General features: G+C 29.9%; 1 protein-coding gene across 1 annotated transcript; it reads right to left on the bottom strand.

The window, feature by feature from the left end:
* Nucleotides 1–2,303: 2,303 nt before the first annotated feature.
* Nucleotides 2,304–9,410, bottom strand: LOTGIDRAFT_136477 (hypothetical protein; the record flags this gene model as incomplete). Its single annotated transcript, XM_009046768.1, has 7 exons — nt 2,304–2,494; nt 2,869–3,011; nt 5,269–5,354; nt 6,021–6,185; nt 6,435–6,673; nt 6,871–6,908; nt 9,208–9,410. Coding segments are annotated over 7 exons (1,065 nt in total), but the record flags the coding sequence as incomplete, so codon positions are not given.
* Between the last annotated feature and the right edge of the window lie 14,612 nt (nt 9,411–24,022).

The raw sequence follows: 24,022 nt of genomic DNA, 5'->3' as shown, positions 1-24,022 counted from the left end.
AATGACCGTGCATGACCTAATCCATCCAATGATGGAATGTCGCTATAGCTAGAGGTCAAGGTCATGTTTGATGATGCTTCAGATGGGGCTGGTGATGATTTTCCAGATCTAAAATGGAAATAAAGACGTTTTCAAAATTTTGCAAAGTTATCAGTGTCACTTCTTAATTTCACAAATTAACATTTAAGGTTCATTTGTTTAGAAATATTATGATTTTTCATCAAAATCACAAGTATAATATAAGTAATGTTTTTGACAAGACTTGACATGCCTAGGATACAAAAAAAATCTTAGCATCTGGTTTAAAAATACGCAGATTTAATCCAAAGTAGCCACAAACTTCCACTGTTTAAAGATAGCTTGCCAGGCAAGGTAATATACGCCCATTGGCAGCTTTGACTTTAAACATAAATATTTAGCAGCACAGTAACAATCACCAGTATGAAATATTCAACCTTCAGCCATACACTTCTTTTGAACTCTTTAGGGTGATACTGAATAATATTGATCAATTTTTAGCTCGTGAAAACTCTAGAAGGCAAATATTCCATCTTCAGCGCGGGACTGAATAATGAAAGTTTTGTCAAAATCCAGTAAGAATCATGCCTTTTAGTGTTTAAGAGCTAAATTTGAAAGCGTTTTCCAGAACAAGGGCAATAACTCATACTAAATATTTTTCGATTCTTCTGATTTTCAATAGGATTCATCCTTTGGTGATAACGAACACTGATACAAAGTTTTGTCAAAATCCGTCAAGAAGAGTGTTTATGAGCAATTGACGGACGAACATGGGTGACGGCAATATACGCCCCCAATTTTCATGTGAGCGTATAAAAATTATTTACATATTAACTTGTGGGATGCTCTCTTTTATATAAACTGTGTAATTATTGCTGTATAGCAGGTCATAAAGAACCAGGTTATTATTCTAATCAATATACCTTTATAACTCAGTTTGAAATAGAACTTATCAATATTAGTATAAACTCAAGTGACACTAATTGGCTTTTTAATTCTTAATTTGTTCTTATTTGGACATCCTAAAACTGATTGATCAATAAGCTTAACATTCTAGTACATTTCTACAGTTCATAATTACTCTGTAGGTAAAGATGGTTTAAGGCTGCTTTCTTGAAAAACATATCTATTTCGTACGTTTTTTCTTCTGGAGGGGATTGAAAGGTCACATGGTGGCGACTGTTGAAAGCCACAGTCAAGGCATCAAAATATGTTTGTTAAGGCGGAATTCTAAACCAAAGCACCTAATGACAATCATCCAAGTGCCAAAAAACTGTGTCAATATTACTTGGATACAAGAAATAAAGGTCATTAATATGATTTAAAAGTGGATTTTCTTCTATAAGGGATTAAGAGTTCACACAGAGTCGATTGTAGAAAGAAGATTTTAAAAGGTACAGATTTTGAAAGAAGATAATAAGAATAAAAAGTTATGTAATGTATGTATCTAGGCCTCGTTTGTTTCACTCACTTCTATACACCTTGATATTCAAAATTCAGGTTGACAATCATAATACTTTGAATAGTAATGACATCAACACTGCAGTTATGATATGAAATATGTTTGTCTTATCCCTGTCTATTTTCAGAAAAGATATATTTTTAATGAGGTAGGTCATGTTGACAGAAGTCTCTTGTTTTAATTCACGTCAATAGAAACAGTTCAATAACTTTTAATATTAGCTTTGGTACAATTAACTGTTCAGGAAACTTAAAGAATATTATATCACATTTCTCATGTTAAATAAGCAGTCTGATGTCAGTTGGAATTTTTTTCACTCAAACTAATGAAAACTTTACACCACAATTTACATAAACATTAGCTTGCCAGTAATAGAAATATAGGCTCACATAGTGGATTTTTAGAAGTTATAATAATATAAAAATGCATGTGGGGAATTAATACTCTCTTGCATATCTTAAATAAATAATGTATTCTTGTTAAGAAAAGTCAGTCAATTACCATATATTCTAATAGACAATATATATTGAATCATTTTCTGTTCAAGTGGAATTTCATCAGATGATAAAGCTCAACATTAGATTAATGTGTACATTTCTGTCACAATAATAAATATAAAACTAACCTGTAACTGAGTGAGTCCATATCAATATCCATATCTTCAAAATTAGAATCCACCAAAGATTCCTGGGCCAATCGTACACTATTCTGACCTGTTAAAAAACACAAATAATCTTATTCGTTTTTTTTTTTATATAATTCAGAGCTGTTACGTAAATGTATGAAATTCTTAGCAGGCAATTTCCATTCCATCAAAACTAGATTAATTGTACCTACCTATAGATTTTTCAGAATGTAGTGTATTCAATGTCCGTAAGTCTGTTGTTTTCATTAGTAATTTAGCGAACATGGTGTTGTCTTCTTTATAGTTGATATTGATGATATTATGGAGGGATTCAGTCAATGCATTTTGAATTTTTTCGACTTGTTCTAAATTACGTAAACCAGGACGGTCTGAAGAAAATAAAACAGGTATTAAAATCAATTCATGGATCAATTCTGTCAACATTATAACATTGTAATCTGTTCTACAGACAAATCTTCTGTCAAATAAACCTTTAGAGATCCTAAACCAAATCTAGAAAACCTATATCTTACTACATAACAAGTGTTGAAAGGATCTATGATGGGAAATCTCATGAAAATGCATATTTTCTGGCCAATTTTAGGCTATTATAAGTTTATTTCCATTTCACCGTTCTAATTTTACTATATTAAAGTTGGTTTTAAAAAGATAAACGTAAAAACAATTTTCATGTTAGAGGGTAAATCAAGTATTTCTCCAGGGATCAAAAGCTGTTGATATATGATAATATGATAATACATACCAGGTGAGAGGAGAACAATGGCTGAAAATAATGCCAACTCTTCATCCCCTAGGTTTAGCTTATTGAATCTTTCAGCAAAATCAAACATGGAATCCAGCAGGAAACCAGCACCACAGGAAATCTGAAATACCAAAACACAATTCCTCAAATATGATGCTTATTTTGAGCTGTAATTTCAGGATAACATTTTTTATGAGATCCTACAAAGATTTTTCTGTACACCTTCTGAATATTTTATTATTTTGCATGTTTTTATTTAACTTAGCCTTTAGAAAGATTTAGATCTTTCAAATTTGTTTCACTGTATATTTTTATAAATGCTAAATTTAAAAAAGAAAAAAAAATTTTCAAATTTTAATATTATGTTTGCCCTTGAAGATTTTCATGAAAAATTAATAAAGAAAAAATGTAACAAAAATGTCCTGTGGGCTCCTGTGTAGTGTAATAAGAAAATGTCCCCAGGGTAACATACTTGAGACAGATAATGCAATACTACACCCCAGGATACATATATTTGTACCATACTACAACAAGGTATTTCTAGTGTACCCTAGACTGAAAAAGGGATGGTTTATTAACCTTTTAGTTCAAGGAACATTTTCTACATGTAAACAACAACTTGTTCAATTTGGAGGAGAAACCTACCAACAGGTTATTGACTTTACAATGGGAACAAATGATCACCACTACTCATTGATTTGAAACCAATTATTATATAACTGAGATTATAAAATTACAATGATAAACTATTTTCACTGTTGAAATAAAGCACAATACCTCTACATTCAGCCTGTCTCCCTACTGAAGTTGGATAAGATTTTAAAATTTTTTAGGGGGTTTTTCATCTGACAACAATAAATGATTTAGAATAACAAATTAACAAAGATCACACAGCATGAAACTCAGAGTAACAACATGTTTCAGGTTCTGTTTTTATGTGCATATATGAAATAACCTATCAAAACTTATGCAAGATGCGAAATACATACACTAATATTTAATTACATATTATTCATAGAGCTTGCCTCCCAAATCAATGTTTCTAGAACAGCCTTCGGCAAAAACTATCACAGGTAATATTTCTACATTCAATGTGTTTTCAGGTTAACCATAAATTTTGTGTTCCATCATTTAGGATATCCATAACTTATTTTGTCATAATCACATATAAGACTAATAATTATCTTGTACTTTATATATTGTTAGACCTATAATAATATAATATTGATTCTTTCTCCTTTTGTCTACATTTTAACTGGGTTACGTCTTGGTAAATGTCACTATCTCAGACAATTTATTTGGTTTCAAACCCATTGGCGCTCATTTACATTACATTCAATGTTAACAATATTTATAATGACTTAAGTTTCAAAAACTAATTTCTCACTTTCTTCAGACATCCTGTCATCAATAAGTTTTAAGAATACAAAAGATGTAAAAAAAATAATTCAAAATAAAAAGATGAGCTTGTTATTCAGCTAAGATATCTTGAACTGTAAGATGTGCAGTAATATCTATTCAAATATCTTTATGATGCCTGTTCAACAATTATTCTAATTACTTCTTTAAACTGACAATTTTCTTTAAAAATATTGAACACTCAAATTCCAAAGTTAGACATTTCTAAGCTTAAATCAGACTTCACTGGCAAATATAGGCAAGACTTTAAGATTATTTGACTTGTCATCATTTATTTTCTCTAAACTGATATCAGTAGCTTTCTGTATTGCCATTTTCTAAACTCATTTCTTGATAACGACTATTTCGTAATTTTTATTAGAAATTTCTCTAGAAATAGAACACAAACAATGTAATTAAATATAACCTTCTTCAATATAATGCTATAATATTTCCATAAGTCACAGTTTGAAATATTGTATTCTATCTAATGTAGGATTAATAAGAGTGACATTGTTTTTTAATATCATAAATATTCTCACATATAAAATAATATCTTGTTTATTTACTTATCTCTCAAGGTTTTATCTATATACAGTAATAATAATGGCCTGCTTTTTACAATGTTATATAAATTAAAAATCCAATCAGATAGATCTATAACATTCAATATCAAAAGAACATTATTAACTATATGAACTTATTACAAGATGTCTTATTAACCAGCAATTTATGGTTTTAAGAATATCTATCTATGTAATAATTTATATATATAATATATGTTGTGATAAACAGATTGTGACAAGATTTGGTTCAAACAATAAAACTGTATGCAATGTAGAAAAACCCTTACGGAAACTTACTTACATTTTATATACTCATGTTTGATAAATTGAAAACACATTCATAATATATAAAATGGTTCATGATCATTATTTTCCTTTGACAAGTACATAAAGGTAACTTACATTATTAGTGTTATTCGAGGGCTGCCTACGGAACAGACGTCCACCAGTAAACATCAGAGTGTTCGTATCAGGATCAAATAAACATGATAATCTTACTAGTAGCACTTCAAATGTTCCTGCCTACAATTAAATACATACACATTAATAAGGATTGCTGATTTCATTATTATATAGCAGTCTTTACATCAACAATACCCCAACTCTAGAATGTATTGAAGGAATGAATGAATGAATGAATGAATGAATGAAACTAATTCATTCATAATTGGGCTTCTCATGATCAAATTGTTGATTTCGCAATTTGATTCCATGTTTATCAGAACATTAAACTATAAATCAAAAATCTAATTACTTAATGTAAGATCATAACAATGACTTGAACTAAAAATAACTCAAAACTATTTTTCGAGATGTTCGTGTTTTTATTTGGAAATGTCAAGAGTGATATTTTTAAACATCTTGGTTAATTCCTAGAAAAACATTTCAAATCTTAAGCCGGACATGACAAGAAAAAAAGATAATGTGTGAAAATGTTAAAATTTGTCAAAAATTTGACCGATATCTTTTTTATGACGAAGACCTTCAGTCAATAAAATTCAAGCTGATCACTTATCAGAATGTAGAATCAACATCCATTTCTACTGCAATACAGCAAAAATTTTCTGAGGAAGTAAGTGTGAAATTTTATGGATCAATACCATAAACTGATCATAAGATTATTTGTGAAGCGTGAATAACAGGACACTGTTTAATAACAATGCAGTAACTTGTTGAATTGAATCTTACCTTGAGAAGCGTAACTTGGTCATCCTGATTTAACAAAGTGAATCCTGGGATACCCTTAGCAAAATCTACCACAGATTTAATAGCTGGAGTAAAACTTTCAGAGAAATTCTCCCAGTCTTTGTTAGCATTGGGATCCATTCCAAGCTGATTATTTAATGGACAAGCCTGAAATATCAAACCCAATATTCATCATTCAGTGTTCTTCAAGCATCAGCCTTTTCTGTCTCTGTGCTGAATATAAGTTGTCAACGTCATTCAAAGCTTACCTTTTCTTTACACTTAAGAGAGGATATTTGAAAAATGTAATACAATCAATTAACAAACCAATGGCAAGATGGCATCCATGTCTCTAGCAATTGAGATCAGAATTGAAATGCAAAATAAAATTTCTTTGAAGAAAGTTGCTGTTCTTACCATATGAGTTGGGCAATCCACATATTTATTATCTTGAAATGCAAGTTCTCGCATTTGCTGAACTCGGAATTGAGAGAAATCACAAGTTTGCCTATGAGCATTAAAAACAGCTTGTACTACGTCCTGTTCATTGGATAATATTGAGAGAATGGCTGAAGATGTGGACTGGGAACTGACTTTCTGCATCTGTTCAATTATTCTGGCTTTCTCTTTCTTCGGCACCCGACCGAATCTCACAGCTAAAAGGAAAAAATAATAAAAATGATCAAATTTTTTTACACTTAACAGGACTTGCCAAACTGTGAGGTGGATATCTTTGGAATGTCTTATTTCTTTTCTGATAGGTTATAGTTACTCACTTAACTTTTCAGAATAACAATTGGACTGAGATACTAACCTATGATTTTTAATAAACAATGTAAAATAAGTCACTTACCATCTCTAGACATTCCTACAGAAATACATTTCTTTAATCTGAAACAAACAATCAGTAAATCAGTCTGTTTTAGTCAACAGGAGCAACCTTCATCAATGCTGCTGTGTTAATTTTAACACAGTACTGGCTACTGGCTATGTAAGCTGGTATCACAAAAAAAAGTCATTTGGTTCTTATAGACACCAATAGCAGGTGTGATCCTTGCTTGATGTATATGTTGTAAAATGACTGTTGTTTTTTTAGAAATGTACATCATTAGCTTGAATTTAATTATTTGCAATTTAAAATCATATAGAATATATAATTATAAAAATATTTCACCAATTTAGACTGAAAAATTAAAAGCATAACATTTATTTTCTAAAAAGTTAAAAAATTTGTTCATCTTTCATCTTTATAATATTAATTCAAATAAAATTATTTTCATAATAATATTACCAGATCACCAAATGTTGCTCAAACATTACTTTAATTGGAGAACAGAGTTTAAATATGATGGATTGCAGTCACTGTACTTTAAAATGATATCAAAAATGTTCATTCCACCCCTTTAATGTAATTATAAAAAGGTTTTTTTTATGAAAAAAGATTGTTTTTAGTTTATTTGAAGTTTCTAAAAATATACAGACATCAGACCTATCCATTATAAAAAACAAATTATAAGATTCATGTGGGTGTCATATTACATCTTAAAATGTTGAACTTCGCAAAATACTTTTCAAAATCAATTTGGAAATAGACTAAACCATAATTCTCTGTCAATCACAAAATACATCAAAACCCAAATTTATTCTTAATAAAATTTCAAAGAAAGGAAATCAGATAATGGAATAAATTAATATATTATAGACTTTCAAAGTGTTTTTTTTCCTTTAAGAATAAAATAATTAAAGAAATAAACCTTATCAAATAAATAGAACCATATTATTATAGTGGACCACAGCCATATACGCCCACCACGGCATGTGGATGGTAAAAACGAAACATCCATTTTAAGTTTCATCAAAATCGGTTGAAAACTAAGAGAGTAATAGCATATTCAAGATTTTTCGACAAGGGCCATAACTCTGCTTCTAATGGTCAAAAAATAGCTCAAATTCAAACAAGTTGAATATCTTAATATTTTTTGACTAAAAATATCCTAGGTGTCCTGATTGAAGCTTTGATATACTTATCATTTCTTTAAAAAAAATTCTATTATCTATTATTTCCTTTTCATTTGGAGGAAAACAAACTCTGAAGGATTTTATAGTTCAACAAATAAATTTCGAAGCATATAGTATTAGAAGTGAAAATCTTCAACTAAAATACCAACTGATCAAAAAACAAAATATTTTAGGTTTTTTCCTAGAAAGAAGTAAAAAGGGGCACATCTAAAAAAAAAAAAGCCTACATATATATTATAACATAATATACAATTCTAAATTTATTTAAATTCATGCATTATTTAATATCATATTAAATTAATTTAAATTCATGCATTATTTAATATCATATTAAATTAATTTAAATTCATGCATTATTTAATATCATATTAAATTAATTTAAATTCATGCATTATTTAATATCATATTAAATTAATTTAAATTCATGCATTATTTAATATCATATTAAATTAATTTAAATTCATGCATTATTTAATATCATATTAAATTTATTTAAATTCATGCATTATTTAATATCATATTAAATTTATTTAAATTCATGCATTATTTAATATCATATTAAAATATGTTGACAAAGTTTTGAAATGAAAATCACAGAGAATGGGTGACACAATTCTGATAAATTTGAATAAAATGTGAATTGAGGAGGAAAAATTTAACCACAAAAGACCAAAAACCCACTGACCTATTAACTGACTTTTTACATTACTCAATGTTACTTTAAAGTCCAAATTTAATGGTGCAGTCATTATTCAATATAGCCCTAGTACAGACAGAAAAGAATTTTTAATTTATTTCAACCTACTAAGTTCTTTAGTACTTATTGTCAATCTATTTATTATAAGGGTGTGTTGTGTTTATTAATGTTTAATTTTGTTTTTCTTAATTAATATTGTTTAATTCTCTTTAAATTTATATTATTCTGATATAATTTAAGTGCATGTGTATATCTTTGTATATTGTTCGGTGTTTAAACCTATAATTATTATATATATATATCTGTGCATTTATATTTAAAGGAATTGTAAGAGGTTTTCTAAATTCTTTATATGTATTGGGGACACTAATAGCATCAATTTGTGCTATTTCTGATATTCAACCGGATGTCTGTGGTTCCTGCAATGATAAAGTGTGATTTTGGTATATCAACAATAAAAACACCAGTACTTACCGACAGTACTGACACCGGTTTCTGTTCACTCGCATTATATTACATTGTTGATTTTTTAAACAGGGGCGATATTGTATCTTCTGTTGAATACTTCTTCGGAAAAATCCTTTACACCCTTCACACGCGTGGACACCATAATGGAATCCACTGGCTTTATCGCCACACACACGACACAAAACTGTTTCACCATCAAATTCTGAAATAAAATAAACATATATGTCTAGTATGCTGCAGAATACAGTTTTTCCAGTCGACCCTTGGGTACCCAATGGGTACAGATAATCAAAAAAAAAAGATCAATGAAAAGGTTTGGCCAAGGAACAGTCTTTAGAAAGGATCCTTGTGAACCTTAGTTGTTATCCCCTTATAAATTAAGAATCGAGTTGAATCATTTTCAAACTAGAGCTTAATTTGTTAGGCAATAACTTCTATTTACTTTGTACGTGGGTGTATAGAAATTAAGAGGGATATATTGAGAAGGGAAGTATAGTTCTATCTAATCAAGGCGTTAAAATAAGTAGATCTAGATCTATATATAGATTGAAACTATTGATCCCATCTCAAAATAATTCCTAATAAAAATAGAACCTGTCTGAGATTCTATATTCGTTATTCAAATTATACCAACAAAAGTATTCGAAATGGGTTGTTATACATACATTGGCTTTGGAATTGGGTTTTTTAGGTAACACCCTTCTATATCGTGGGACTTTACCTGTGTCTAAAGGTTCCGTAAACCATGTTACTAAACTATGTTCATAAATGATTTAATATTTTAATATTAAAGACAAATCTTGTTTTCCTCTCTATATGGCAATTTAGTTCAAATTGTTGAATGAAACATTCAGACATGACTGGCAAAATACAGTCAATCCACAATAAGTTAAAAATATCCTCTTGACAAGAGTAACAAGTTTACTTCTTAGATCTGGCAAATCAAGTCAATCCAAAACCCTGCTCTTTGGTTTATCAGTAAAATATAGCTCAGTATGTACCAAGCTTAAGTTCAGTTACACTGTGTTTATCTATTTGAAAGTCGGTTGGTTATATTACCTTGAAAATTGTTTCACCTACTGACCTTTCCCTAGTTAACTAAGTCAGTTAGTTCAACAATGTTTCTTTCAATCATTTAAATTCTTATACAGGAGTTGTTAACTTAATATTCAAGAGAAAATTCTTGCCAGATTCAAAACAATTTTTTATCTTTCTATTTTTATATTATTTTTCAGTGAGAATTTAATTGAAGTCTGTGAAAAAATGTTGAATTTTTTTTTCATGTTCAAGATATTTTTAACAGATGATTTGACCTAGAGAAAGAAGAAAATTACCAAATTTAAAGCTTCAACAACAAAGTAGATATAAAATGGTGGCTTTGACTGATTTGATCATTACTGGTACCATCATTACATAATCAAACTTTAATTAATGAAATTCTAGACTAGCAATGTAACATATCTACAGTACATGTACATGTTATGCAATCAGAGAAATTGGGATAAATGCTATACACTTTTTTTTTATGAGAATGAAAATACCACATAACCCTTTTTTTGCTACAGACTGCATAGATAAATAAATTTGACAAACCAGTTGCAAAGTGAAAGAAAGTATTAAGGGCTCTGAATGTGAGCATGGCATCTAGAAACATCTCGAACAAAAGGCTTGATAAGTAAAGTTGAAATATCAAATCGCAGAGAGATATCAGTAGTTCTAGATGAATGTCAACCCTGTTTTAATGAAATAAGCACAACAAAACACAAATAAGATGAAGTGAAAGCAAATATATGTAATGGCTTTCTGAGCAACGCAAAAACCTTGTAATAGTGTCATTAGGTTATTGCATATCAAAACAAATTACTAAATTGTTTATCGCATTTAACTCACTATCTTTTTTTACTGGCAATGAACAATCAATTTCCTTAATCATGTAAAGTCATTAACATTGCCTTAATCATGTAAAGTCATTAACATAAATGTCATTCATTTTTCCATTTTTCTAAGGTCTAAATCCTTTTATCATGCCCTTGTTGGTTGTACTTTTACAAGATGAATAACAATTGACAACCAACTTTTTGTATTTAAAATATCTATGTTTATGAGTTTTTGTTTATATAAAAGGGTTGAATTTTTTTTTTTATATAAATACACATAAACTAAAAAACACATAAAAATGTCTTGCCTAACATGTGCATCAACTGAATGACTTTTTTGAGAAAGTCAAAACTCTTTATTGTTGGCTTTTAGATTTATAGTGATTTGAATATTAAGTTCCGTCTTCAGGACAGATAAAAAAAAAAGGCTTTGAATTTAATATTTGTGTATTAGGGAAATGTGAGAATTATCTAAGAGCTCATGAGTTTTCATTCCAATATCCCCATTAGAAAGTCAATATGAATATAGCTCATTAAAGTTTATTTGACATTCGTTTAATATGACAAATCAAAGCTTCAAACAAGGAAACAGCTACTTATATAAGCTTACAAATTTGAACTTTAATTGAACAAGCCATATAAATTGTGCATGACCTAGATCCGAATGTCATGACTGAGTTGAGTTTTGTTGTAAACAACTTTATAAACCAGGCCAAGTTCAATTATTTAATCATATTTCTATACCAGTACTTTAGACATACAGGAATATAAACTAGAAGCCAATGCCCTTTAAGTTTACTCAACAGACTGTGCATGTAAATTATTAATTGAAATTCAACAAAGGGTCATCCTAAAAATTGAAAACCAGCAAAATTAGTAAGTCAACAGTTCTTTTGAAGTATCCAAGGAAAATAGAAACTTAAGCCCAACGCAGACGAGGAACATTTCTGTGGACGAACAAAAAACATCGAACAAATATATTTGTTTTCCGTTATCCGCAGACGACAAACATAATTCCGTAGACGACGAACATTTAGCTCGAACAATACGCCAGTGCCACGGAAAATCACATGACCTTAAAATGGCGACGTCCAGAAAAAAATGTAAAATTGCGTTAGCTATTTTATTAATTTTAAAAAGACGCCAACGTAGACGGCGAAATAGGAGCATTTGGGTCCGTACTTGGATTCAACGTTGTAAAGAGCATGGTGTGTTCAGCAACCTTGTACAGGAGCTGTCGGCTGACGACCCAGCAAAGATTGGTTCAAAACGATATTGAGGCAGATTGCGACCACATATCTACTAAAATCTGCTCCTTCTCCACAGTCCAAAATTTTGTGTTGGTGGATTCACTGAACGTCGCCATTTTGAGTGTCATGTGGTCTGGCTTCGATCGCAGACGGCGAACAAAGAATTGTTCGGGAAGCGAACAATTTTAAAAAATCAAACATGTTTGATTTCACGAACAATTCTCACTAACATTTTTGTTCGTGTTTCTGTAATCCGCAGACGGTGAAAAAAATGATCAAAACAAAATTTTTACGATTGTTCGCTTAGAATGTTCCTCGTCTGCATTGGGCTTTACAAAGACAATACTAATCCGTAACCTGATATTGATAATTCAGGACCCTTGCAGATAGTGATGTCATAAAAAGTGGAATTTTAAGAACCACATGTCTGAAAAATTGGAATGGAGCAAATGATACTATTTGTGTCCCAAATATACATAAAATTGTCAGAAAAACCTCTTAATAGATTTAGTATTTTTTTTTAGTATATCACTCTACCACTTAAAGCCAAATGAAGTAGAGAAGTTGATCTCTGATATTTAATAGTACCGGAAAGTTATATATACATATATATATACATATATATATTATAGCCACTATCTAATAAACAAGCTCTAATTTTGAACCCACGCATATGACAGAGATAAAATATAAAAACTGAAACTAAACACAAGAGAAAACTACATATATATTTGACTGCAAGTTATATGTACTATTATACCCCTTGTGCTATATTAAGCTGTTATTGTTCATATACACATGACAAATGATCAAGCGGCAGGCAGGTGGTTTGATTGAATCACTAAGTACTGGTGAGATAGCCAGATTGTGTAACTCTGTAACTGGGTAATAAGGCCAAATGAAAAGTAGATCGTAAACAATATGGCTGACAGAGGAAATAACAAGTCATAAAAGTGGGTTAATCTCATGTAGAGTAAAAGAAACTTTAATTTAACTTCATTAAAACACAATAAAAACTATAAATTCAAATTTATTTTTACTTATGTCTAATCTATTATTTCTCTATTGATGCACTTTAAGGTGTAAACAAATTCAAATGTTTCAATTTGATATTTCTGCACAATTTAACGATCATTTAATTTCAACCCTTTTTCTTGCTAATTGTATCACCCCAAAATCCAGCAGGAATTTCTAGTGCACTGAAAAAACTCTACTTAATAACTAGGACAAGCAAATTCATAAAAGTCTATTTCAATGGTCTTAATGCCTGTGGGGTGAAAAGAAACTCTATTTTAAGATGAAATAAAGATTTTATCAAAAGACACAATGTCTAGAGGAATTAGAACAAGATATGATTTGTGAGACACAGTATAGTTTTTATTATATCTACACCCAATTAAATAAATCAGAAACATTTTAAATTCACAAAAAAAAAAATCTTAAATTGTTGGGAATAAAAGACTTCATTTGACCACACACCAAAGACAAAGGCATATGTGAGATATATGATGATTGATTTATAAACAGAAATCAATTTCCTTGAATTAGATATTGTAATACCGATATTCAATTCTCTGCAATACACAAAGGAAGAGTCAAGGGGTCAAAATTAAAAATTACACAAACCAGAGTTCATTATTATTTAATCTCCATAATTAAAAACATTTGAATTGACAAAATCTCATGAATGTTGTGAACTATTGATATGGATACCATTCTCAGGATACAAAACAAAACACAACTTAGTCACAGGTGTCCTTGGATTGTTTATATTTCACAGATGTTATCTTATTAAATTTATGAATTTGAAACAGAATTAACCATACATAATTATCATATCAAATGTATCTTCTTATATAACTCCTAGCATTTCAAATTTTATTATATACTGTGGAAATATATATCTTTTTTTTCAAACTGAATCTAATTTGTTTTCATGCACTATCAACATTTTTTCATTAGTTATATGACCTTGACCACTAAGCAACATTCTGATATGTGTTTGTATGTCATATATATTTAACTGTTGTTTTCATCGTTAACTTTGATCATAGATTTAAGGATGGGACTAATGAAGATGTACTGTTAGTTTTAAAGTGTGTACCAGTATTTAGAATATTATTTTGACCTCATCAGTAACAAATTGTGTTATATTTTGCCTTTTAAACACATTAAAGGGCATTGGTATACTAGAAGAGGAAAAAGGTTGGTGTTAATAAAGATATGGAATCCAGGGATATTCTCCCGTTAACACAGAAGGGGTAATTTATTCATGACTAGGATCTTACTCTAATCACATGACTCACTCTTCACTCCAACAGAGACAAAATGGGTCATGTTCATTCACTGGGTCAAATCAGCCATCTTGTTGTTGACATATACCTATGTGTTGACCTGGTCATAACCCCAATAATGGCCACTATCACCATGGAAACTAATCAAGCCATTCTATCTTCCACAGTTGTTTGTAACTAGTGACTAAATTGCCAAAGGTCATCTTATCAGTTACAACAAGGTCAATTATTTACTGTGTTCATTTCATTTTCCAATAGTCTAATGTGTTATTCATTGACTCTAGTATATGAGAAACAATGGACTTGCTGACCTGTTTCCAATTTTTGAACAAGCTGTGGTCATCATTATTGATTTTTATTGACAATGTCGTGTCAGTTATAATATTCTTTCAATTTTGTTAACTGGCCATGGTAAAAGAAAATATGTTAATAAAATGTAATTATATGAAAAGGTGTTTTCAAATCAAAAGTAATATCGCATTGATTACAATATGTAGTCCCATATTACTTATAGAAGTTAAAGACTTACTTCAAAAAACAAGAGATATCACAAAGATTTGATTATTTAGAACATAAGGCATGACACATGACTTCCCAAACACATTTTAGTGCAATGTTATTATAGGAGATTACAAGTTCAAGTCAGTAAGAATTTTAAATGTCAAGGAAATGATTTTGAATTCCGAATGGAACAACAAGTCCTGTCAAAAAACAATACATTAATTTGCTAATCCTGAAATCGAATGAAATATTTTGTCTATTTTATTATATATTATATTTTGTTTTGACTTTTACAACAATGAAAATATAATTTCATGCTGTTTATGAAGGCCTTCTTCTGATAATTGGGGATATTAACATGATTGCGTGTATCATTTTGTATGATTTCTCACTGGCTTCTGTGACTGTCATCATATTGATTACATTATCTGTTTGTAATTTAATAACATGTATATTATTAATCCCACTCTTTTTCTCTAACCATACTGTTACTGCATTATCATGGTTTTTATTAATCAAATAACATTTACATATTATTATTATTTAATCAAATTAATTAAATTGTGTGATTTGATAAGATATTTTGATACAAATAGTCGATAAGAACACAATGGATAGATTGTTACGTTTTTTGACTCTACACTTTTTTTTTTTACATACTATTGGAATTCTAGACTTCTCAAATGATTTATTACTATTTGAATGAATAAAGCAAATAAAATAAATAGTTTTTAGAATGAATTGTTAACGAATTGTTATACTATTTGAATGAATTGTTATAAATTGTTATACTATTTGAATGAATTGTTATAAATTGTTATACTATTTGAATGAATTGTTATAAATTGTTATACTATATTTAAATGAATTGTTATAAATTGTTATACTATATTTAAATGAATTGTTATAAATTGCTACACTATTTGAATGAATTGTTATAAATTGTTATTCTATCAAAATGAACTAGTTGATTGAATTGCTATACTATTTGAATGAATTGCTATACTATTTGAATGAATTGCTATACTATTTGAATGAATTGAATGAATTGCTATACTATTTGAATGAATTGCTATACTCTATTTGAATGAATTGCTATACTCTATTTGAATGAATTGCTATACTATTTGAATGAAGTGCTATACTATTTGAATGAATTTCTATACTATTTGAATGAATTGCTATACTATTTGAATGAATTTCTATACTATTTGAATGAATTGCTATACTCTATTTGAATGAATTGCTATACTATTTGAATGAATTGCTATACTATTTGAATGAATTGCTATACTATTTGAATGAATTGCTATACTATTTGGATGAATTGGTATACTATTTGGATGAATTGGTATACTATTTGAATGAATTGCTATACTATTTGAATGAATTGCTATACTATTTGAATGAATTGCCATACTATTTGAATGAATTGCTATACTATTTGAATGAATTGCTATACTATTTGAATGAATTGCTATACTATTTGAATGAATTGTCATAATATTTGAATGCATTGCTATACTATTTGAATGAATTGCTATACTATTTGAATAAATTGCTATACTATTTGAATGAATTGCCATACTATTTGAATGCATTGCTATACTATTTGAATGAATTGCTATACTATTTGAATGAATTGCTATACTATTTGAATGAATTGCTATACTATTTGAATGAATTGCTATACTCTATTTGAATGAATTGCTATACTATTTGAATGAATTGCTATACTATTTGAATGAATTGATATACTATTTGAATGAATTGCTAAACTCTATTTGAATGTTTGAATGAATTGCTATACTATTTGAATTGCTATACTATTTGAATGAATTGCTATACTATTTGAATGAATTTCTATACTATTTGAATGAATTGCTATACTCTATTTGAATGAATTGCTATACTATTTGAATGAATTGCTATACTCTATTTGAATGAATTGCTATACTATTTGAATGAATTGCTATACTATTTGAATGAATTTCTATACTATTTGAATGAATTGCTATACTCTATTTGAATGAATTGCTATACTATTTGAATGAATTGCTATACTCTATTTGAATGAATTGCTATACTATTTGAATGGATTGCTATACTCTATTTGAATGAATTGCTATACTATTTGAATGAATTGCTATACTATTTGAATGAATTGCTATACTATTTGAATGGATTGCTATACTCTATTTGAATGAATTGCTATACTATTTGAATGAATTTCTATACTATTTGAATGAATTGCTATACCTTATTTGAATGAATTGCTATACTATTTGAATGGATTGCTAAACTCTATTTGAATGAATTGCTATACTATTTGGATGTTTTGATACTCTATTTGAATGAATAGCTATACTATTTGAATGTTTTGATACTCTATTTGAATGAATAGCTATACTCTATTTGAATGAATTGCTATACTATTTGAATGAATTGCTATACTATTTGAATGAATTGCTATACTATTTGAATGAATTGCTATACTATTTGAATGAATTGCTATACTATTTGAATGAATTGCTATACTATTTGAATGGATTGCTAAACTCTATTTGAATGAATTGCTATACTTTTTGAATGTTTTGATACTCTATTTGATTGAATAGCTATACTCTATTTGAATGAATTGATACTCTTTATTGCTACATTTCTTAAATGAATGGCTGCAGGCTTCTTGATTCATATTCTGCGTAAAAAGAGTCAATTAGACAACAGCTAACCCTTAGACAGGAGTCCAACATCCATATTTGCCTTATATTGGTAAATTTGGCAATGACAATATTATAGGAGAATAATAATTGAAATGGGCCTATGGTCCAGTCAAAGTTCTTGAAATCACTTGCCAAATTCTGAGTACTGACAGCAGCCCCGTCATTAGGGTGGGGTCTGTGGTGGCTGGGCCTCAGCAAGTGAGAATTAAGCCAAAGCAAAACCTTCTTCGGCTCAGCAAAGATTGATTCATACAGTGTCTTTATACAAAATAAAAAAAAATAGATCTTGATACTGTTTGGCATCTCAAAAAATCAGAAATGAGATCTCTGGACCTTTAATTCTTAAAATCTGAAGACGGGGCTGACTGACAGCTGTTGAATCCTTTGAAATTCCTATTAAGTAATGCTGTAACAAAACTAAAATGCACAAAGTTTCATAATTTTAATGACCCAGTCCACATTCTAGTTCCAGATAGTAAAATCAGCTTTACAACAAAACTTTGTGCTGTAAAATTGTCCTACAGACAGACCAAATTGACATTTGAACAGCTTAATTCAACCAGGTCTAGTTAACACTAAGAGGCAAAATCCACGATTAAAAGGCTTTAACTGCTATGACCTTGAAAGAGCATAATAACACTCTTTTAGTTCTAGCCTATACTTAGGGCTGCCAGGCCAAAATAGTTTATTACAAGAAAACAAGCAAAAGCATACTTTTAACTTATGGGCTATTGAGGACATTAATGTCATTTAATCCATCTGACATAATTCCACTCAAAAATATAAAGAAAACGCTGTAACAACATTCCACCCAAATATCTGACCTTGTCACACCCACTTTTCAGATGTGGGGTCATTGAGGTCAAACTCGACAAACAATGTGAGATGAGGATGCATTCGATATATTGCCACTACCCAAGACAATCTGCATGACACCTGAAATAAAATAATCAAAACTTACCCAAACCATCCAAGCTAGCTTCTTTACCCATCGTGTTTGTCATACTAGGCTAACTTCGAACTAAATTTCATTTGGATGATGTATAACTTCTGGATCACAGATAAAGTCACGGGTATTTTAGAGTCTCAGTTTTAAAAGTTTTTAAGTCTCCATTTTGTCTGCAACGGATATATTTTAAAGTTTCTTGTTTATTTCTCTCTTATAAATGTCTCCAAACACTTGATCAAATTCTATTAATTCTATATTTAGTCATTATATTCGACTGCCTGTTCACGGAATTCGGCGATGTCAAAATACCACAATAATAAACGACAGAGAGTAATGTCCTATCACATATTGAATTCTGTCATCACAAATGATCAAATAAATAATTCACAGATATAAAATAATAATCCAGTAGAAGATTATAGAATGTTAAACTTCTAACCGGTGACTGAAAGCCGGTAGAGTTAGGTGTAGAGACAAGATGGTTCTCCCCACCACAGTTTATCTTGAACTCTGTATGACAGACTGACACATATTTTACTCTTTCTATTCTGACCCACTTCTGGTTCACTCTCAACTCGACAGATGATTGGTTGAAATTATTTCGGCTCGTCCATGACGAATCATGTCAATAATTCACGCTTAGTATAGGCGATATATCTGATCAAATGTTTCATATATTAATAATTGTAGGAATACTAGTAATATACTGAGAATTACGTATAAGATTATTATTATTATGTCATCAATCTTTTAATTCCTCCTTGTTTCATAATTTACAATGTAGAGCATTATCTAGTAATTAGGTCACGTCGACATAACCAATAAGATTACTTCTTACATCCCACTATCACGCAACCCCAAACTATGTGAATTGTTACCTAAAAATGTTGTAAACAACTAAAAATAGCTCAATGTCGCGGTTTTAGTAAACCAATCGACTCAGCGAGAAGAAAATTATGTCATATATTGTATAATATGTATAGAAAGGCTGAAATTATGTCAATGCATTCGGCTTTAATGTATATATAGGCTACAATAATATGGGACAACTGATATTTGAAAATAAACAATATTGGCTTTTTGAATACACTGAAAAAGATGCCGAATTGAAATACCCAGTCGGGAAATACAGGAAGAAAAGAAAGAAACAAACAAAAGGAAAGAAGGAAACTTGAAACAACCATGCGTCATATTTTAATCAGAAAATATACTCAAATATAGGTATCATGAGTAGGCCTAGATGTTATTTGTTGTGTATGTGATCAAAAGAATAAATGTGGTAATAATGACTGTGCCCGAATCTAGCATACCACGAGTATCATATATTATTGAAAAATAGATTGTGTAAAACCCATCACTCATCTAAACTATTTTGAATCAATTGATTGCATTATATCATATTAGGTTACAAGTACTTCTAAAAATAATACGTATGTCATAATAATCCGCCACGCATGTTGGTGGACTTTTTCCAGGAAAACCACATCAAGGTCGCAATTTGTATAGCAGGATCGTCTACTATACCTCAACAAAATTTCTTCCCGAAGAATCAGATTGAGATTTACCCGTATAAATCGTCATATCAATGAGTATATATATAGTGTTATTTGTGCAAAAATGGCCCCTTTTTCATGATATATTTCTCTCCTTTCAATACTTCTAGTAAAGAATAATGCTTGAAGTGGATACTTCATACATCTAGATACATCTAGTGAATGTCCAGTGTCAGATTCATTAATCTAGTGATTGACCAATGTCAGATTCAATACAACTAGGGAATGTCAAATGTCAGTTTCAGTAACTCCAGTAGATGCCTGATATCGGTTTCAATACATCATGTAAACGTCCAAAGTATGTTTCAATACATCTTGTTGATGTTCAATATCAATTTCAATGCCTCTGGTTATGTCCAATGTCAGTTTCAGTGCCTCTAGATAATGTCCAATGTCAGTTTTTATACCTCTAGTGAATGTCCTATGCCAGTTTCAATACATCTTGAGTATGACCAATGTCAGTTTCAATATCTCTTGCGACGCTCAATGTCACTTTCTAGTAGTGGTACAATGTCAGTTTCAATACATCTAGATAAAGTTCAACTTCAGCTTCAATAAATATAGCCTGTCAGTTTCAGTACCTCTAGTGAATGTCCTATGCATGCTTCAATACATTAATTGAATATTCAATGTCAGTTTCAATACCTCTTGCGACGCTCAATGTCACTTTCTAGTAGTGGTACAAGGTCAGTTTCTATACATCTAGATAAAGTTCAACTTCAGCTTCAATAAATATAGCCTGTCAGTTTCAGTACCTCTAGTGAATGTCCTATGCATGCTTCAATACATTAATTGAATATTCAATGTCAGTTTCAATACATCTAGTAAATATTCAATGCAAATTTAAATACATCTAGTAAATATTCAATGTCAGTTTCAATACATCTAGTAAATATTCAATGTCAGTTTCAATTAATCTAGTGAATATCAATACTTCTTGTGAATGCACTATGCCAGTTTAAATACCTCTAGTTTCATTAAATCTAGTCGATGCCCAATGTTAATTGTATTTCATCTAGTAAATGTCAAATGTCAATTTCATTACATCTAGTAGATGTTTAATTTCAGTTTCAAATACATCTAGTGAATGTCCAATGATAAAGGTTCATTACCTCTAGAGAATGGCCAATGTCAAATTCAATACATCTCGTGAATGTCCAATGTCAGGTTCAATATATTAAGTGAATGTACAATGTCAGTTTCGATACATCTAGTTGATGTCCAATGTTAGTTTCATTACATGAAGTCGATGTCCAATGTCAATATCATAAATGCCCAATGCCAATTTCAATACAATTAGTAGATGTCCATTGACAGTATTAATACATCTAGTGAATGTTCAATGTCAATATCACCTCTAGTAAATTTCAAATGGCAATAGTCTAGTTGATGCCCATTGACAGATTCAGTACCTTTACCAAATTCAGTTTCAGTACCTCTAGATGTCCATGTCAATTTCATTACATCAATTTATAGTTGATGTCCAATGTCAATCTAATAGATCTAGTAGACACCCAATGCCATTTTCTAGGTGGAAGTCAATTCCAGTCATAATACACGAAGAGCAATGAAGACAAAATTTGACAAGTGTTATGCGATGTATGCGCTAACCAGAGCCAAGGACGTCGTAATAAGATCTGTTACAGTTTGTACTTTTAGTGTAAATTAGTCATTAAAATATTGTTTTCAAAGGCCACTCCGAAATGTAGAGTTTTTGAGTGCCTTCAGATCTTCATTCACCTTCACATTTTACTTACTGACTTATCGCAGGGTAAATATTAGTTGAACCCTGTCATGACCCCGTAACCCTTTCAAAATCTACACGCGCACAATTTATGACTGGAATAGGTAAATAGGTTCCAGTTGTAACGTGCATTATTGATGTTTCAACTTAACGGTAATGTGGCGGTCAATCGGTCAACTTGCTGTTTAAATTTATAGCTCTCCACACCTTTAATCGACCGTCTTAAACCATGTTCTGAATGTCTTATTATCAATCAGATAAAAGCTCTATAGAAATCCTTCAATATTAATTCAGCCCTTGACCCCGTTCTCACCTTTCATCTAATAATTGGTGGAATGAATGAATGAATGTTTGGTAAAACGAAGGAATGAATGAATGATTGCCAAGATAAAAGGGTTGTAGACAAAGTGAATGAATTAATTTTATTGACAATTTAAGGGATGATAGTCGAAGTGGGTGAATGAATGAATGAATGAATGATCGACAAAGTGAACGAATAATTGGTAAAATGAAGGGATGATAGGCAAAGTGAATGAATGATTAGTAAAATTATTGGATTGAATGAAAAGATGATAAGCAAAGTGAATACATGATGAATGAATGAATGGTTGATCGGCAAAAAAAGTGATGATAGGCAAAGTGAATGAATAACGATTGGTAAAGTGAAAGGGTTATAGGCGAACTGAACGAATGAATGGCAAATGATCGGAAGCAAAATGTATGAGTGGTGAAATAAATACATAAATGATTAGAAGAGTGAGTGAATGATTGAGGGAAAAGGATAAATGACATATTGACAAATTGAATGATTAATAAAATGCATGAAGCATTAGCACAAAAAAATATAGATATATTTATTCAATTTAATAAATAATAGGCAAATACACCTAACAAAACTATTATAAGATCGCAGGCAGAATACTGGCATAAATCTATCAAAACCTTTATCCAAATCACAACAAGAAGAGAACTTACATACACCTTTTAAAATCATTATTATATACCTATCAAAACTAATATTCAAATCACAAGATAAAAACTGGCATATACCTAACAAAACTATTATTCAAATCACAGGGTAAAAACTGGCATATACCTAACAAAACTATTATTCAAATCATAAGATAAAAACTGGCATATACCTATCAAAACTATTATTCAAATGATAAGATAAAAACTGGCATATACCTATCAAAACTATTATTCAAATCATAAGATAAAAACTGGCATATACCTTACAAAACTATTATTCAAATCACAGGGTAAAAACTGGCATATTATACCTATCAAAACTATTATTCAAATCACAAGATAAAAACTGACATATACCTATCAAAACTATTATTCAAATAACAAGGTGAAAACTGGAATATACCTAACAAAACTATTATTCAAATAACAAGATGAAAACTGGCATATATCTAACAAAACTATTAATAAACTCACAAGATAAAAACTGGCATGTACCTATCAAAACTTTTATTAAGTCGCAAGGAGAAAACTGGCATATACCCATCAAAACTATTAATAAACTCACAAGATGAAAACTGGCATGTACCCATCAAAACTATTAATAAACTCACAAGATAAAAACTGGCATGTACCTATCAAAACTATTAATAAACTCACAAGATAAAAACTGGAATATACCTATCAAAACTAATATTCAAATCACAAGATGAAAACAGGAATATAACTATCAAAACTATTATTCAAATAACAAGATGAAAACTGGCATAAACCATCAGAACGATTATTCAAATACAAGGACAAAACTGGCATGTACCTATCAAAACTATTAATAAACTCACAAGATGAAAACTGGCATATACCCATCAAAATTTTTAATAAACTCACAAGATAAAAACTGGCATGTACCTATCAAAACTTTTATTAAGTCGCAAGGAGAAAACTGGCATATACCCATCAA

This window comes from Lottia gigantea (genome assembly GCF_000327385.1).
Source record: "Lottia gigantea unplaced genomic scaffold LOTGIsca_106, whole genome shotgun sequence".
NCBI lineage: Eukaryota > Metazoa > Mollusca > Gastropoda > Lottiidae > Lottia > Lottia gigantea.
The sequence above is the reverse complement of the archived record's forward strand: the minus strand, read 5'-3'. Positions and strand labels throughout refer to the sequence as shown.